The sequence below is a fragment of the Opisthocomus hoazin genome, chromosome 30 (assembly GCF_030867145.1).
Source record: "Opisthocomus hoazin isolate bOpiHoa1 chromosome 30, bOpiHoa1.hap1, whole genome shotgun sequence".
NCBI classification, from domain to species: domain Eukaryota; kingdom Metazoa; phylum Chordata; class Aves; order Opisthocomiformes; family Opisthocomidae; genus Opisthocomus; species Opisthocomus hoazin.
This window is the reverse complement of record NC_134443.1, coordinates 1,603,297-1,620,713: the sequence shown is the minus strand read 5'-3', so window position 1 is coordinate 1,620,713 and position 17,417 is coordinate 1,603,297. Positions and strand designations below refer to the sequence as shown.

The following is a 17,417-nucleotide window of genomic DNA, read 5'->3' as shown; positions in this document are numbered from 1 at the left end:
TAAACCCCACAATCCCAGGAGAGGGGCTGGGGAGGAAAGGGGGAAACCGCCGTGAGCGTCGGAGGATGCTCCGAGCCCGGGATGGGGCCCCCAGCCAGGGTGGGGGGCAGACCCCACGGCACGGGGGGGCTCCCGGCCCCGGGGAATGAGGGGGTGACGTGCCACCCAGGGTGGCTGCAGTGCTGCTCGGTCCCCATCCCCCTGCAGCAGCCCCTCTCCCCGGCCCCCTACCTGGGATGAGCCCCGGGATCGGGCCCCCGCCTCGGCCCCGTTGGGGTCCCCCCCAAGCTCCCGGCTGCTCCGATGCTCCCTAAGCCGCTTGTTTTAATAGCATTAAATGCTTTTAAACCAACAGGCCCTGCACCTCTGCCTTCGCGGGGCGGGGGTGGCGGCCCCCCAGGGCTGGGGGGGCCCCGATAAGGAGATTGGAGCGGGATTTGGGAGAGATAAAGGGGCAGGAACCCGGCCAAATCCCAGCCCGGAGAGCCAGAGCTGCGGGATCAGCCCCAAACACCCTCCCCCCCCCCCGCTGTCCCCCTCTCCCGTCCCGGGGGGCCCCAGGCGCCCTGGCTCCCTGCGCGCCCCCGGAGCAGGGCGCTGTGGACCCCCTGCCCCGCTTCGGAGCCCCCCCCCCCAACTCTGTGTCTGTGGTCCCCGCTCAGCTCCTCTCCCGCTAACCTGGGGGGGGACCCTCGCGCAGAGATGGGGCACCCCAGGAAGACACCCCCGGGGATCCCGGACCCCCACCCGCCACCAGAGACCTGAAAGAGGCCTCGAGGCCCTCGTTAGCGCGAGGTGGGGAATAAAAGAGGAGAGGAAAGCAGATTAGGAGAGGGAAAATACGGGCACGAAGCTTTTCCATCGCTGCCGGAGCCCCTGGGGGGGGACGAGGGGGTCGCAGCCCCCTGCCCTTCGGATCTGCTGCTCTCGGGGCCCCGTTCACCCCCTGGCTCTGACCCAGATACCCCAAATCGCCCCCCACCCAGACCAGGGAACGGCCGCGGCCGCTCGGGCGAGGGAGAGGAGGGAGCGGGAGGGGGGACGAAGCTGCCATCCCCCTGCCCCGTCGCTCCCCCCTCATTTTTTTCCCCTGCTTTTTTTTGGCTGAATCTGAAATCCCACTCAGATAAAACCGGGGGGGGGGGCATGGGGAGCACCCACCTCCGGGCACCTGCACCCCAAGGGCTGTGAATGAACCAGTCGGGATCCTTCACCGGGCAGGGACCCCCAAACCTCCCCCCTGCACCCCAACCCTCCACTCCCCCCCCCCTCCTTCCGCGCCGCTGCTCGCTGCGGGGGGGGGGGGGGGTAAGCAGCTTTACACCCTGCCCGGCACCCCCTCTATATATCCAGGTGATGCTGCCTGAGACCCTCAGAGGGTTTCTCCCACCCGGGAATCCCCCCGCGACGGGGCTGCAGGTGAGTGGGGCTGGGAGGGGGTCGGGGTCCCCCCCACCCCGGGACCCCGTGGGAAGCGGTCGGTGCCGGTGGTTTTCGGTTTTATTGGTGACGCCGAACCCCCCGCAAGTGAGCCCGCAGCCGGGGGGTCACGGACCACCCCGGCAGCATCCTCCGGCGCTGGGAGCATCCCGGGGGCTGGGTGCAGCCCCCCAGTGATGGGTGAACCCCTGGTGCTGGGTGAATCCCTGGTGCTGGGTGCATTCCCCCCAAAGGTGGGTGCAGCCCCCTAGTGATGGGTGAATCCCTGGTGCTGGATGCATCCCCCCGGTAATGGGTGAATCCCCGGTACTGGGTGCGGCCCCCCGGTACTGGGTACATCCCCCCAGTGGTGGGTGCATCCCCATAACGGGTGCAGACCCCCAGTGATGAGTGCGTCCCCCAAGTGATGGGTGAATCCCCAGTACTGGGTGCAGACCCCCAGTACTGGGTGCACCCCCCCGGTGCTGAGTGCATCCCCCCGGTGCTGGGTGCACCCCGGGCGCTGGGTGCTGGCCACAGACCCCCTCTGCTCTCTGCTCGCAGGCTGGAGGATGCAGCGCGTCTGCCTGTCCCCGGGGCTGCCCGTCCTGCCCGGCTCCTGCTGGGTCTCAGGTGAGCACCCAGCCCAGGGGTGCAGCGCCCACCCTCAGCCCCCCGCTTCCATCCCTGCCTGCGCCCGGGCTCGCTCCTTCTCCGCAGACCCGCAGCCGCTCCGGGATGGGGCATGGTGTAAAAAGCCTTGGGAGGGAGCAGTGACCTTGGGAGGGAGCAGTGACCTTGGGGTGACGGCCCCCGGCCCCCCAAGACCCCTAAGCTGGCCCTGCTCGCTCCGCAGGGCTGGTTTGCCCCGACTGGGCGTACAAAGGCGAGGGGAGCCCCGGGTCGCGGCAGATCCAGCTCTGGCATTTCATCCTGGAGCTGCTGCAGCAGGAGGAGTTCCGCCATGTCATCGCCTGGCAGCGGGGCGAGGAGGGGGAGTTCGTCATCAAGGACCCCGAGGAGGTGGCGCGGCTGTGGGGCAGGAGGAAACGCAAACCCCAGATGAACTACGACAAGCTGAGCCGGGCGCTCAGGTGCTGGGGGGGGCGCGGAGGACCCCACGGGGTGGCACCCGCCATCCCGCAGGACCCCTCGGCCATCCCACAGGACCCCTCGGCCATCCCGCGGGACCCCTCAGCCATCCCGCCGGACCCCTCAGCCATTCCACGGGACCCCTGGCCATCCCGCGGGACCCCTTGGCCATCCCGCAGGACCCCTCAGCCATTCTGCAGGACCCCTCAGCCATCCCACAGGACCCCTGGCCATCCCGCGGGACCCCTAGGCCATTCCGCGGGACCCCTCGGCCATCCCGCAGGACCCCTCGGCCATTCCACGGGACCCCTCAGCCATCCCGCGGGACCCCTCGGCCATCCTGTGGGACCCCTCAGCCATTCTGCAGGACCCCTCAGCCATCCCGCAGGACCCCTCAGCTCACGCTGTTCCCAGCCCTCAGCCGGGATGTCCGTCCGTCTGTCCGCTAACCCCCCCCCCCCTCCCCAGGTACTACTACAGCAAGCGCATCCTGCGCAAGACCAAGGGCAAACGCTTCACCTACAAGTTCAACTTCAGCCAACTCCTCTTCCTCAGCTGCCCGCTGCCGGACGCCCGCTGCCCGGCCTCGCTGCCCGCCGCCGTGCCCCCCGCCGTGCCCAGCCACGCAGGGGGGCCGGGGTCCCCAGCCTGGTTGGGGACAGTGCTGCCACGTCCCCTTTTGTCCCCGCAGTGGGTGCCGAGCGTGATGCTGAGCACCGCTGAGCCGTGGCACCGGGATCCCCGGCACCCCGACATGGCGGGGAGCACCCGTAAGTTCACACCGGCTGGGGGCGAGGCAGGGTGGGGGGCTGCGGGGCGGGCGGGGGGCTGCGGGGAGCAGCGGGTGCCAGGGCTTCTGGGGGGGCTGTGGGTTTTGGGGGGGCCCTCGGTGCGGGCAGGGGGGGCCCTGCCCGCAGCCCCAGCACGGGCAGCGACGCCGGCATCACCGATCCCACAGCAGCACCCAGTGGCTGGGGCTGGGAGGGGGGACGGGGCACCCACCCCGGGGTGCTGCCCGCACCCCTCGGCGAGACCCCGGCTGGGCTTTCACCGTCTCCCACCGCCCGCAGGCCTCGGCTCCGCGGCCCCCTGTTTCTTGGGGGGCTCCTGCTGCCAGCTGGGGGTCCCCGAGGAGCTTCGCTGCCTGGCCGCCTTCCCCCCACTGCTGCCGGCCCTGGGACCCCCAGCACCCGCCTGGGCCCCCCGCCCCGGCCACCTCCCCATCCCCCCCAGCCGCCCCCCGCCACTGCTGCCCCCCCAGCCGGGGGTCCCTCGCCAGGCGAGGCCCCCCGCATCGGTGCTGCTGCGCCCCGGGATTTCCCCCAGAGCCTTCCCCGGGTTCCCGCTCGTGGCCGGGGGGCTGGTGCCGGACCCCCCATCGTCGCAGCCGGGGGAGGAAGGCGAGGAGGAGGAGGAGGAAGGCTGGCGTGGTGCCATCGCCGCGCGGAGCCGCCCCGGGGTGAAGCTGGACCTCAAGGGTGGGGGGACGGGTGAAAGCGGGGTGCTCCCCGCCCGCAGCCTCGCACCCCCCCGGCCGAGCGCCCTAGGGTGGGCTGCGCATCGGGGTGGGGGGCACCCAGCCACGACACCCCCTCGTCGCCCCATCCCAACCCCGCAGCACCCCGGGACGGGGCCGACGTCCCCAACGCACCCCCCAGGCTCCGGCTGAGCCCCCCATGGGGTCTGGGAGACCCCTTGGCCCCCCAAGTCCCTGCCTGTACAAAGGGCCGGAACGAGGACCCCCCCCGAAATAAACCAGTTTGCAGAGAGGGGTCTGGCTGTTCTCACGCCCACAGCACCCCAAATCCGGTGGCACCCCAAAGCCACGTCCATGACCCCGAGCCACCCGCCGGGGTCGTGCGAACGGGATTTCGGGGGGACACAGGCAGGACGGGCTGGCCCCCGCAAACGCTGATTGAGGGCCCTGGGGGGGGGGGCAGTGGGAGGGTGGGAGTGGGGTGCGGGATTTGGGGTGCGGGCGGACGAGCCGGGCGCCCGCCGCTCAATCCCAGGGATTCCCGGAAAACGGCTCATTTTCATTTTCACTTTTCCATGTTTTCCGTGCTGGGAAATCTGTGGGGGCGGGGGGGGGAAAGCCTCACTCTGCTTTTTGGGGACCCCCCTCTGTCCTCCCCCCCTGGCCCAGGGCTCCCGTGGGGGCTCAAGGGGTGGCAAGGGTTTGAGGGGGCTCCTCGCGGGGCACCCCTCAGTGGGGTGTGGGGGGGCGAGCCCCCATGGCCTCTCCGAAGCCTTGTGACCCCCCCAGATTGCTGCTGCGGCTTAAGGGCCCCCCCCATAGCTGGGGTGCAGGTGGAACCCCTAAAATCGGGCTGTCCCTGTGGGTCCCCCATAGCCACGCTGGCCCCGTGGGTCCCCCCACGGCCATGTTGTCCTCATAGCCCCCACAGATGGGTCTCCCTGTGGATCCCCCCCCTCCACACTGTCCCCCACACCTGGGTCTCCCCATGGGTCCCCCCCACATCCACATTGACCCTGTGGGTCCCCCACAGCCGGGTCTCCCCGTGGGTACCCCCACATTCACACTGTCCTCACGGTCCCTCACTCCAGGGTTTCTCCGTGGGCCCCCACAGCTGGCTCTGCCCATGGGTGCCCCCCCCCAGCCACGCTGTCCCCACAGGTCCCCCACACCGGGGTCTCCCCGTGGGTCCCCCACACCGGGGTCTCCCCATGGGGCCCCCCCATCCACGCTGTCCCCGTGGGTCCCCCACACGGGGCTCTCTCCCCATGGCCCCCCCCCCGGTTCTCCCCCCGTGGGTCCCCCCCCGGCCCCCTCCCGGCGCTGCCCCCTCGGCGGCGGCGGCGGGGGCCGGGCGAGCCCGGGGATTGGGAGCGGGCTTAGGCCTCTCCCTCGGCCCGGCCCCCAGCGCCGCCGGGCGGGTCGGGGCCGGGGGGGGGCCGGGCCGGGCCGGGAGCAGCGGCCGAGCGGGGAGGGAGGGCTCGGGCCCCGCCGAGGCCGCCGCCGGGGCCGGGGATGGTGGCGGCCGGAGCGGGGCGGCGGCTCCCCGCTCCCTGACCGCCGCGGGGCCGCGGCCGAGGCACCATGAGCGTGCGGCCTCCGCAGGCCCTCGACAGGTAGGTGGGGGGGGCCCGGGCCCGGGGGGGGGGCGAGGACGGGGGCGCGGGTCTGGGACGGGGGGGGGGGGGCCGGGGATGGGGGGCCTGGAGCCCCCCGCAGCTCCCCGCGGCCTCGGGGGGGCTGGCAGCCGGGGGAGCGGGGGGCCTGGGCGCCCTGGAGACCCCCTTCCCCCCCCCCCCCCCCATCTCCCCTCAGCGGCTGCTCTGGGAAAGCGGCGGTTTGCGGGGGGGTAAACTGTGGGGTTTGGGGAGCGCGGGCAGGGCGGGCCGCGGCCCCCCCCTCCCCGGCTCGGGGAGAGGGGGCTCAGCCCTCCCCGGGCCCCTCCGGCCCGGCCCTCCATCGCCGCTGTGGTGCTGGGAGCAGGCTGATGGGTGTTGTCCCCCCCCAAACCAACCCCAGAACCCACCCCTAAACCTACTCCAGAACCCCCCCCCAAATCCACCCCCAAATCTACCCCAAAACGCCCCTCAGAACCCCCCCAAAACCTACCCCAGAACCCCTCCTAAAATCCACCCCAAAACCCACCCCAGAACCCCCCCAAAACCCCCCTCAGAGCCCCCCAAAACCTACCTACCCCAGAACCCCCCCCAAAATCCACCCCAAAATCTACCCCAAAACCCACCCCAGAACCCCCCCAAAACCCCCCTCAGAACCCCCCTAAAAACCTACGCACCCCAGAACCCACCCCAAAACCAAGCCCAGAACCCCCACCCCAGAACCCCCCCCAAAATCCACCCCAGAACCCACCCAAAACCCCCCCCAAAACCTACCCCAGAACCAGCCTGTGCCCGGCCGGTGGGAAAATGAGGCTGAAATTATAAACGGGGCTGAAATTATTAAATAGGGCTGAGATTATAAACGGGGCTGAAATGAGTTATAACCGGGGGAGCACGCGGGTTCCCTCCTCCGCCGTGCCCTGTCTTCCCCCGGGCGCAGCGGGAGCGTTTTGCCCCGAATCGCCGCGGTTTTCACCTCAGTTTCTTCAGGTGGGGTTTTTGGGGTGGGGGGGGTGCGCCGCTGGGGCATCTTCTCCTCGCCAGGGCTCGGTTCCTCGCAGGTAATTAAGGTGATTAAACCCTGATGGGATGCGATCGGCTTCTGCCCTGGGAATGGGGGGCAAGCGGGCGGTGAGGGTCCTGCTCGGCATCCCCCGGCTCCGGACGGCGTGGTCCCGGGTCGGCAGCGCTGCCGGCGCGTGGGAAGATGGAGCCCGGTCCACGTTTGGGAGCTGGGAACGGGCACCTCGCTCCGCGGCGGCCGGCTTGGAGCCCGCTTGGCATCCCTGCCCGGGCTCCGCGGCATGGCGGAGGGATGCGCAGCCGGGGGGATAAACCCCGGAAAAAAACCCCAAAAATAACCCACCCCATTTGCTTTTGGGGTGACTTGAGGGGTGGAGGTGGACGGTGACCGCCCTGCCGCAGGGCGAGGAGCTTCCCTGTGTCGTCGGCATGGTCGGGCGCGTGGGCCGGGACCCCCGGTCCAGCCGCGGTGATGCCACGGCGTCTCTTCCGCGTGGATCTCGCCCATTGGCGCTGCCGGCGCGGCTTTTTGCCGAAAACACGGTTTTCTTTTCGCTCCCCGTGCCGCGGAAGGAGCCGGTTCACAGCGCCGGGGGCGGCAGCGATGCCGCGTCCGCCGGAGACGTCCCTGCCCGACGGCGTTGAGGATGCTCGGCGTGGGCGCTCCCGGCGCATCGCCACGCGCCGCTGCGCCGAAAGGCGGTTGGGTTTGTTTGCCAGCGGGCGAATTTCCACCTCCTTCGCCAGCCCTTTGGGTGGATTTCTCCTGGTTTGGGGGAAAGGGTGTGAGGCAGGCGCTGGGGCGGAGCACCAGACCGCCCCGCCGCGCTTTCCCTCCGTCCGACTGTTAATTAGCCGGAGAACCCGGCCACGAGGCCGGCGACGAGGCTCTGCCGCTTCCCTCCGGAGCAGAAATTGAGGAGCTGCGGAATTCCGCTCCCGTCCCGGGTGGGGAAGCGGCGGGATCGGGTCCCGGCGGTGTGTCGGAGCGGGGCCTCGCTGCCCGGCGGCGCGGCCTCGGGGAGCTGCGGGGCGTCATTCCCGGGCTTAAGGCTTCTCTCCGCTCTTTAAATAGCCGCCGTCTCCGCTCCTTAAGGTCAGGCGCCTGAAATGCCCCGGCCGAGCCAGGAGTCCCTCGCTGCCGGGCGGCGCGGCTCTGCGGCAGCCAAAATGACCTGAAAATGGGTCGATGCGGGGAGTTTCCCCCCCAAAAAAAAAACCCCAGCAGCCAAGCGATGGTTTCGAGGTGGAAAAGTTGGGCAGAGAGGAACCTGATGAGGTTCAATAAGGGCAAGGGCAGGGTCCTGCCCCTGGGGAGGAACAACCCCAGGCACCAGCACAGGTTGGGGGGGACCTGCTGGGAGCAGCTCTGCGGAGAGGGACTGGGAGTGCTGGGGGACGACAGGGTGACCATGAGCCAGCAGCGAGCCCTGGGTGCCCAGAAGGGCAATGGGATCCTGGGGTGCATGAGGAGGAGTGTGGGCAGCAGGTCAGGGAGGTTCTCCTCCCCCTCTGCTCTGCCCTGGGGAGGCCCCATCTGCAGTGCTGTGTCCAGTGCTGGGCTCCCCAATTCAAGAAAGATGAGGAGCTGCTGGAGAGAGTCCAGCGGAGGGCTACGAGGATGAGGAGGGGACGGGAGCATCTCTCCTGTGAGGAGAGGCTGAGGGAGCTGGGCTTGTTCAGCCTGGAGAAGAGAAGGCTGAGAGGGGACCTAATATATACTTACAAATATCTGCAGGGTGGGTGTCAGGAGGACGGGGCCAGGCTCTTTCCAGTGGTGCCCAGCGACAGGACAAGGGGCAACGGGCACAAACTGGAGCAGAGGAAGCTCCAGCTGAACCCGAGGAAGAACTTCTTCCCTCTGAGGGTGATGGAGCCCTGGCCCAGGCTGCCCAGGGAGGCTGTGGAGTCTCCTTCTCTGGAGATATTCCAACCCCCCTGGCCGCGGTGCTGTGCCCCCTGCTCTGGGTGACCCTGCTTGGGCAGGGGGCTGGGCTGAGGGACCCACAGAGGGCCCTGCCGACCCCCCCCATGCTGGGATTCTGTGAGGTGGGCACGGGCATCCTGCTCGCTGGTCCCCACGGCCCCTCGACGTCCAGGCAGCCCCTGCGGCGATGAAGCAGGCTCCCGGGAGAGGCAGACCAGTGCAGACCAGTATAGATCTTCCTCCTTTGGTGCTGGGAGATGCAGAAGGAGCTGCGCGTCGCCGCGGGGACGTGGCTCGTCCGCGGGTGTAGTCGCCGCTTTCCGACCTCTTGCGTTGCCGCGTTCGGAGCGTGGAAGGAGCCGGCGGGGAGGCTGGCGGGAGGCGTTCCGAGCGGGAGGCGCGATCTTCCCCGCCGTGGGGTGCGCGGCTTTCGATTCGGAGGGAAACCGGGGAGAAAACGTCCCTTGGGGGTAGGTTATCCCATATCTCGCTCGCTGCTCCGGATCTCGCGCCCCGAAAGCGCCCGGTCGGTGCCGGCCAAACCAGCTCTGCCAGTCTGTGTTTCCCAGCGGCACCGTTAATGATTACACTGCCCGGCACCGCGAGGGCTTCGGAGCGGCGAGCGGCCCTTGCCCGTCTCGCCGCGCGCTCCGGCAGCGTTCCCGGAAAAACTGGGCCCGGCGCCACGTGCGAACCGCGTCTTCCTCGGTGGGGAGCGCGGCTCCCGGCTCCGCTCTCGCTGTCGGGCTCCCGGCACGCTCCCGCGCCGTGGTTTCCGTGCGGGCGGCGGGGGGAAGGAGGGGGGAGGAAGGGGCTTTCGGCGGGGCTGGCCGGACTCCGCTGGCGACGGGCGCGACGCTTAACGTTTACGTAGCCGGATGCGTGCGCGAGGTGCAAATATTATCGAATTGAGCCATAAATACCTGCTCAGCCCTTCCTCGGCCCCTGCAGCCCCGCCACGCTCTTCCCCAGCTCTCGCTGGTCTCTGCTGGGCAGAGCGCTCCGGTCTCCGAACCTTTTTGGGTCTAATCCTGCTCGGCTCCTGCCGCCGGGAGTGGAGCCGGGGTTGTTCAGGGTCTCCCTTTCCCCGTTTGCCCGCTGCCGCGGCCGTTTCGGGAGAGGTCGGGGCAGGAGGACCCCGGCACAGCGACTGCGAAACCCAACTGATTTGGGGTGAGCGTCTGGCTGCCCGCAATCACAGCTGTCCCCGCGCTCGGGCTCCGTCCCTCCCCGGGGGGAACTGGCACGGCAGAAATTTGCAGCACACAGACAATTAGAAATGTTGGGGAATGGAGTCCGCCGCGCTGTTAAACAACCAGGGCTGCTGTGCTCGCCCTGTTAATTCCGCCCCCCTTTTAATTAAAAGTCTTAATTTAAACAAAGCTTTTGCGGAATCCCCCGGCTGCTGCAGCGAAGCTGCTGGAGGAATCCGGGGATTTAAATTCGGTTTGCCGTGGCGCGCACGCGGGGCTTTGCGTCTGATTTGCAAAATGAAATTTGCTACCGGCCGCCTCCCGAGGGCCGAGGCTTTGCTTTCCTCCCTCGGAAGATTAAAAAAAAAAGAAAAATAAACCGAGAGAAGGGGAAAGCTTTGCCGTACGGATCCGGGATGACTCCGGCCTCGTGGATCTGCGGGCGGCTCGGCGGTGCCGCGGGGCCGCGTCGCTGGCGGTGCTGCCCCGGCCTGGCCGAAGCCCCGGGCTTGGCCGCGCCGGTGACCCCGGCTCTGCTGCCGGCGCTGGGAGCTGGGTCGCGGCCGGCGACCGCGCCGGGGCCGGGGATGGAGGCAGCCGGCTCCTGATCCGACACCGGCTGGGGGTCCCCGGAGGGCTGCTCCCGTCTCGGGCTGCGCCGGCTGCCGGTCGGAAACCTGTTGTGCTCTCTCGCGTGGGAGAAGAGGAGAAGAAACTGGGGATGGGGGGGTCATCGCAAGCTGCGTCTGCGGGCGGCCAAAAATGTCGAGAAATGATATTTCCCCCCCCCTCCCTTTTCTTTCGTTTGCTGGCGAGGTTTAAATCTGCCTCGCCGTGCAAACTGGACGCGTAATTGCAAGCTTCCCGATGCGTCATGGAGCAGCAGGCGGCTGCGAGCCCCGACCCCTCCGTCCCCTGCGGAGAAGCGGGGGGCATCCCTGGGGACCCCGCTGCCGGGAGGGCTGCGGACCCACGGCTCCCTCCCGGGAGGGCTGCGGACCCACGGCTCGCTCTGGGGAGGGCTGCGGACCCACGGCTCGCTCTGGGGAGGGCTGCAGACCCACGGCTCGCTGCTGGGGAGGGCTGCAGACCTACGGCTCCCTCCCGGGAGGGCTGCAGACCCACGGCTCGCTCTGGGGAGGGCTGCAGACCCACGGCTTGCTGCCGGGAGGGCTGCGGACCCACGGCTCGCTCTGGGGAGGGCTGCGGACCCACGGCTCGCTCTGGGGAGGGCTGCGGACCCCCGGCTCGCTGCTGGGGAGGGCTGCGGACCCACGGCTCGCTCTGGGGAGGGCTGCGGACCCACGGCTCGCTGCCGGGGAGGGCTGTGGACCCCCGGCTCGCTCTGGGGAGGGCTGCGGGGGGACGCTCCCGGGGGATGCGCATCCTCGGCGCGGCCGGCTTTCCGCTGCAAGGCTGGAGCCGCTGCAGCGAGAGGAGTGTCGGGGCTGGACGCAGCCGGGCCGATGCTTTTTCCGCGGGGAGGGGGAAGGGGAGGAAGCTGAATCACTTTTATTTTATTTTTTTATTTTTTTTTTTAGCCGAAATTCCTTCCTTCCTTCCTGTCCCGAGATGCAAAGCCGTCCGAGGGGCTGGGGCTCGGCGAGCGGCCGGCGGCGGGGTTTGGCACGGGAGACGCCGGGTAATCCTGGTGCTACCGGAGCGTCAGGCTGCGGTGGAAGCAGTGACTCAATCGCGAGAGGCATCCCACCAAGGCACTAATTTCCCTTTTCAAGTTGGGCTTTTTTTTTTTTTTTTTTTTTTTCTTTTTTTCCATATATAGTTCTTATTTTTTTGCAACTTTTCCCGCTGACGGGCCGGCTCCGCTTGCCTCCCCGCTCGCCTCAAAAGCCAACGGGTTTCCAGGCGTCCCGGCGCGGGCTCCGGCTGTTCGCAGAACAGTTTCTCTTCCCCAGAGCTGGGATCGCAGCCGTTTGGAGACCTGAGAGGGAAATAAAGTTAAAACTCCGGGTCTGGGAGAGAGCGTTTTGCAAAGCTCCGGCTGGAGGCCGACCCGCTTTGAGGATTTGATCCGGTTCCTCTCTTAATCTTTTAATTGTGGCGTTTGCTCTGCGTGGGCTGCTGAGGCGGCAGCGCCTGTGCTGTGCTTTGCTCTTTGGCCTGCGGGATTTTCTTTTCCTCCTTGGTTTTCCCTTTTTTTTCTCCCCCCTCGGCTGTGCCCGTCTCTGCCTGGCTGGGGGTTCCTCGCCGGGACACCCGGCGCGCCCTGCCCTCGCTCCCCGCCGCGATGCCCTCTCCGTCCTGCCCCCGTTGCAGGCAGCCGAGGCCGAGCATCCCGCTCCGGTCGTGTGTTCGCGAAAAACAAATAAATAAAATAAATAAAAGCAGGGGAAAAGAACCTCAGAGCAGAGACCTCGGAGGGTGGCGCGTAGGATGTGGCTGCGGCGCTGGTCTGGGGACTGGCACCGGTGCTGGGACGGGGTGAGTCGAGGCCGGTTGCGGGATTCGGGCGTCGTGCGAGGGCTCTGGAGTTCGAATTTTTAGGAAACCCGGAGGGCTGGGCTTCAACGGCACCAAAAGGAGCTTCCCCGGCTGGAACCGGGCGCCGGGGTCAGGTCTCTGTCGAGCTGGCACCGTTTGGTTTGAAATGGCAGGTTTTGGCTCACTCTAAGTCAATTAGGAAGGAGATTATGCAAAGCCGAATTAAACTACCCTTATAGACGGCAGTAAGCCAGCGCTGGCCTGGCTCCGTCGGGTGGGATGCAAACGGCCTCCTGCCACGGGCACAGGGTTGGCATCTCCCCGCGTGGGACCTGGTGTCGGACTGGTGGCTCCTGGCCGGGCTCGGGGCTCAGCCGCGCGTGGTCCCGGCACCATCGGGCACCGGGGAGCTTCCCCTGACGAAGAGGCTTAACGACTGTCCCGCTGTGCTGCAGCACCTTAAGTCCTGGCATCCGGGGCGACGCGGAAAGAGGAGCCGATCCTCCCTTGGCCTGGGTCAGCGGCAGCTCTGAGCTGCCCCAGCACCCTCCGCCCGGCTGCCGGTAATCCCGCGGGGTTAATCCTGCGCCCATCCTCCGACCGACAAAGGTGCCGGTCTCCGTCTTGGATTGCCTCTGGAACGGGGGGTGGTCCTGTTCCTGCCCCCAGCTCCCAGGGAAGCTGTTGGGGATGCTTCAGCCACGTTCCCTGCATCTGCGTCCCCCATCCTGTGCTGCGACCGGGCCCAGCTCCTTCGCGCCATCGTCCTGGTTTATCCCTGACTTCAGCGAGCGAGGGTCATAATGGAGTGGATCGGAGGTTGATGGCCCCAGGTTGCGTCGGGGGAGGCTCAGATTGGAGATGAGGAACAATTTCTTTACTGAAAGAGTGCTCAGGCGTTGGACCAGGCTGCCCTGAGAGAGCCCAGTGCAGGGCTACGAGGATGAGGAGGGGACGGGAGCATCTCTCCTGCGAGGAGAGGCTGAGGGAGCTGGGCTTGTTCAGCCTGGAGAAGAGAAGGCTGCGAGGGGACCTTCGAAATGCCGATCAATATCTGCAGGGGGGGGTCAGGAGGACGGGGCCAGGCTCTGTCCAGTGGTGCCCAGCGACAGGACAAGGGGCAATGGGCACAAACTGGAGCAGAGGAAGCTCCAGCTGAACCCGAGGAAGAACTTCTTCCCTCTGAGGGTGCCGGAGCCCTGGCCCAGGCTGCCCAGGGAGGCTGTGGAGTCTCCTTCTCTGGAGATATTCCAGCCCCCCTGGCCACAGTGCTGTGCAGCCTGCTCTGGGTGACCCTGCTTGGGCAGGGGGCTGGGTGGGGGATCCCCAGAGGGCCCTCCCAACCCCGAACGTTCTGGGATTCTGTGCCCAGGGAAGTGGGGGAGTCCCCATCCCTGGAGGGGCTCAAAAAACGTGTGGACGTGGCACTTGGGGACACGGTTTCGCAGGCGTGGGGGTGATGGGGTGGTGGTTGGACCTGATGATCTTAGAGGGCTTTGCCAACCTTCAGGATGCTGTGATTCCGTGAGGCTGTGGCGTGACGGCTGGGCAGGCCGGGTCTGGATTGAGATTGTCCGGGGAACCTGAGATGTGGGGTTTCCTAATTTCTGCTGGAGCGGGGAAGGAGCCGGCGAGCTGCTGCGCCTCGGGAACCGGCTACGGCAGCGGGGCTGTTGGCTTTACGCCGCCGTGGGCTCCGACTTGGCCCTCCCTCCCCCTCGTCCCGAGGAGGGTGCCAAGCCAGGAGGGCGATTTGCCGGGCGTGGGGAGGGGGGCTGGGGTCCTGCCACCCTCCCCAGCGGACTGCGAGCCTCATCGCCTGGCCGTCTGTCGCGCCGCTGCCTCTTCATCTCTGTCTCCTCTTTTCCCCCTTCCCCGCGCCGCTGTCCTCCGGCCGTCCCTTGTGCCACCGCCCCGTCTCTGTCCTCCCCGGCAGCCGCCTGGGCGGCAAGAGGCAGCCTCACCTGCCCAGGTAAGCGGGGTCGGTGACCGGGCTGCTTGCGCTCTCATCCTGCACCCCTCGCTCCGTCGCGGCCTTCGGGGTGCAAGGCAGAGACCGGCTGCTCTTCCCGCCGGGAGCACCTGCGTTTTCTCGCTCTTCCCGTTGCTTTCCGGCCCTGCTCCGACGCGGGAGAGCTGCGGCTGGTTGGGCTGGGAGGAGGAGAGGCGGGACGGCGGAGCCGGCCGTTCCCCCCTGCGACGGCGCGGGGTCGTGGAGGGGCGCAGGGAAGGGGAAGCGGAGCCCCCCCGGGCCCTCGTTTTGTGCCTGGAGCCGGGTTGGGAGGCAGAGGCGAGCCCCCCGCGAGGGGTCACGGCTGGGGGCTGCTCTGGGGTGCTCGTGGGTCTCCCTGCGGTGTTCAGGCAGCGTTTGCAGGGATGGCTGCTCAGCCTGGGCTCCTCCAGCCCCCCGTGAGCTGGAGAACAAACACGGGGGGCTATAAAGAGCCGTGCGGATGACCCCCCCGTCCCATCGCACGGCAGCGAGGGGACGTGCTGTGCCGCTCCGATGCACAGAAAGCCCCGGCCCAGCGTCCAAAGCCTTGCTGCTGCGCTGGCGAGGCTCAGCGAGAGGGCAGTAACTGTCCGCTGTCCGTCTGTCTGTCTTGCTCCCACCCATCCGTGGCTGCTTCGCGCCTCTCCTTCCGTCAGCCCCCCTGCAGCCGGGTAAGATCTGCCACCGAGCTCCGTCCTGTCTGCGCTGCATGATGCAGCCCCCGCCGCTCCTCGCTGCCGCCAAACGCCAGAGCTCAGGGTGCTGGCCCCGAGCGGGGTCTCTCCTGGGGCTTTGTCCAGTGGGGAAGGGAGAGGAGCCTCTTCCCAGCGCGGTTTGGGGACAGGCAACTGGAGGGGTGGGCGGCACTCGCCCGTGCTGGCTGCCGTCAACTTCCAGCTCCGTGCAGTTGTTTTTCCCGAGCCCGAGAACGAGCCGTGGCTGGAGGGTGCTCCATCCAGCGTCCCCAGTCCCACCACGGCTGGAGGATGCTCTGTCCAGCGTCCCCGGTCCCACCACGGCTGGAGGATGCTCTGGTCAGCGTCCCTGGTCCCACTATGGCTGGAGAATGCTCCGTCCAGCATCCCCAGTTCCACCATGGCTGGAGGATGCTCTGTCCAGCGTCCCCGGTCCCACCACGGCTGGAGGATGCTCTGGCCAGCGTCCCTGGTCCCACTATGGCTGGAGGATGCTCTGGCCAGCGTCCCCGGTCCCACCACGGCTGGAGGGTGCTCTGGCCAGCGTCCCTGGTCCCACTATGGCTGGAGGATGCTCTGGCCAGCGTCCCCGGTCCCACTATGGCTGGAGAATGCTCCGTCCAGCATCCCCAGTTCCACCATGGCTGGAGGATGCTCTGGCCAGCGTCCCTGATCCCACTATGGCTGGAGGATGCTCCATCCAGCGTCCACAGTTCCACCAGAGATGGAAGATGGCTCCGTCCAGTGTCCCCAGTCCCGCCGTGGCTGGAGGATGCTCTGTCCAGCTATCCCCCTCCCTGACCTCTCCTCCTTCTCCTCCTCCTCCTCTTCCTCCTCCTCCTCCGCAGGTTAAGCAGCCTGTCTTCGCTGGGCGACTCGTCTTCAGAGCGGAGGTCTCCGGGACACCACCGCCAGCCCTCTGACTCCTCCGAAACCACAGGTAGGTTTTCCTGCCCCCTCCTCTGCTTCTCTTGTACTTGGGGACTGCGTTTGGTGCCCTGGCCACCCCGGGAGCGTGGTGGCACGTTGCCACCTGCCTCAGTCCTTGCAGCACCCTTGGGGACAGCTCCTGTGCCCCTTCGCAGCACCCAGAGTCACCCGGCCGAGGCTGCGGGTGCCTGGGGTGGGCAGCCCCTTCTTGTTGGGGCACACGTTTCCAGGAGAAGGTGTCCCAGCAGGGACGTCACACGGGGGGTTCGTAGGGTGAGGACAAATTAGCCGTGCCCTTGGGGTCTGACAGCGGGGTGGGTGACTCCGGGGGCTCTGCGCCGGGCTCTGGCTCGGGAGAGCAAGCAGGAGCCGCAGCGCCTGAAACCGGGAGCGTTGGGGGGTCCCCGAGATTGGCGGGGGTTCCCCAGGAGCCAAGCCTGCGCCCCAGGGTCGGAGCCTCCCTGACTCTCCCTCCTTTCCCTCCCCAGGTCTGGTCCAGCGCTGCGTCATCATCCAGAAGGACCAGCATGGCTTCGGCTTCACCGTCAGCGGGGACCGCGTCGTCCTGGTGCAGTCGGTGCGGCCAGGTGAGAGCGGCCGGCGCTGGCAGGAGGCAGGGCGAGGGCAGGGGGGCACAAGATGCCTCGGGGACCCCCCCTTACCTGCTCAAAGCCGCATTCCTTGCGAGAAAACGTGGGAGAAAGGGGTTTTTTTTCCTTCCAAAGCGTCACCGGCTTGGTGTCTCGCTGCGGCGTCGGCCAGGATGGGCAGGAAACGATTGCTGGGGGGGAAGGCAGGCGGGTTTGGGGGAAGTGTTTTTTGGGGAAGCTCCCCAGAACCGCCGTGCTCTCCCTGCTTCTCATACGACGGCGGGCGGGTGGACGGGGAGTTCCCTGCCGTAGCCCTGGGTAAGCAGAGACTCGGCAGCTCACGGCTCTTGGCGCTGTGCTGCGGGAGACGCCGCCGGTTTTGCCGTAGAACGGCTTTGCGGGGTGGCAGGGCCTGGAGCAGCAATTTAAATAGACAATGAGCTGCTTATTTTACAGCGGATGTTCCCACCTCCTTCCCCTTCCCCCGCCCCCCCAGCCTGAAAGCCAGGAAAAATGAGAATATAGGAAAGGGAAAACGCTGCGAGTTTCGAGGGCGGGTTAGCACCGGAGGGCCTCTCTCCGGCAGCCGGAGCTGTGTGGGGAGCCCCCCGCTCGCTCCCCGCACCCCAGGGCTGGCTGGGGGGACACGTCCGAGGTCCCTGGGTGCAGGGCAGCCTGGAGTCCAGTCCCCCCTCTCCCCGCTCACTTCGTTTGCCAATAACGAGACTGTTAGAGCCAAAAGAATCCAAACAACCCAGCGTACTTTCCACTCGCAGCTCGCTGCCGTGTCTCGGGCCCTTGGCTTGGAGCTGAACCTAATGGAAACATTTTCCTCTTGGTTTTGGCTTTAGGAAAAGTGAATTTTTCGTGTATTCCAACTAAAGAGCAGGCAGGGGGAGAGGAGGCAGAGCAGTGCTGCTCTTCCTGGGCCCCGCTCCTGCCTTTGGATCCAGGCGCGGGCTGGCTCTCTCGATGTGTCGGAGCTGACCCAGGTGGGGGGAGAACAGGTTGGGGTCCCCT

At 67.5% G+C, this 17,417-nt stretch overlaps 1 protein-coding gene across 5 annotated transcripts in view; it reads left to right on the top strand.

Annotated features, from left to right (window-relative positions):
- The first annotated feature begins 5,464 nt into the window (after positions 1-5,464).
- Positions 5,465-17,417, top strand: part of ARHGEF11 (Rho guanine nucleotide exchange factor 11) — a 28,430-nt gene continuing 16,477 nt past the window's right edge. For all 5 annotated transcript variants that reach the window (XM_075445473.1, XM_075445472.1, XM_075445471.1 and 2 more), the window contains exons 1-3: positions 5,465-5,604; positions 15,726-15,817; positions 16,296-16,394. In XM_075445473.1, the coding sequence (XP_075301588.1) occupies positions 5,573-5,604; positions 15,726-15,817; positions 16,296-16,394 (223 nt within the window). In that variant the 5' untranslated portion in view covers positions 5,465-5,572. The remainder of the gene's footprint in view (positions 5,605-15,725; positions 15,818-16,295; positions 16,395-17,417) is intronic.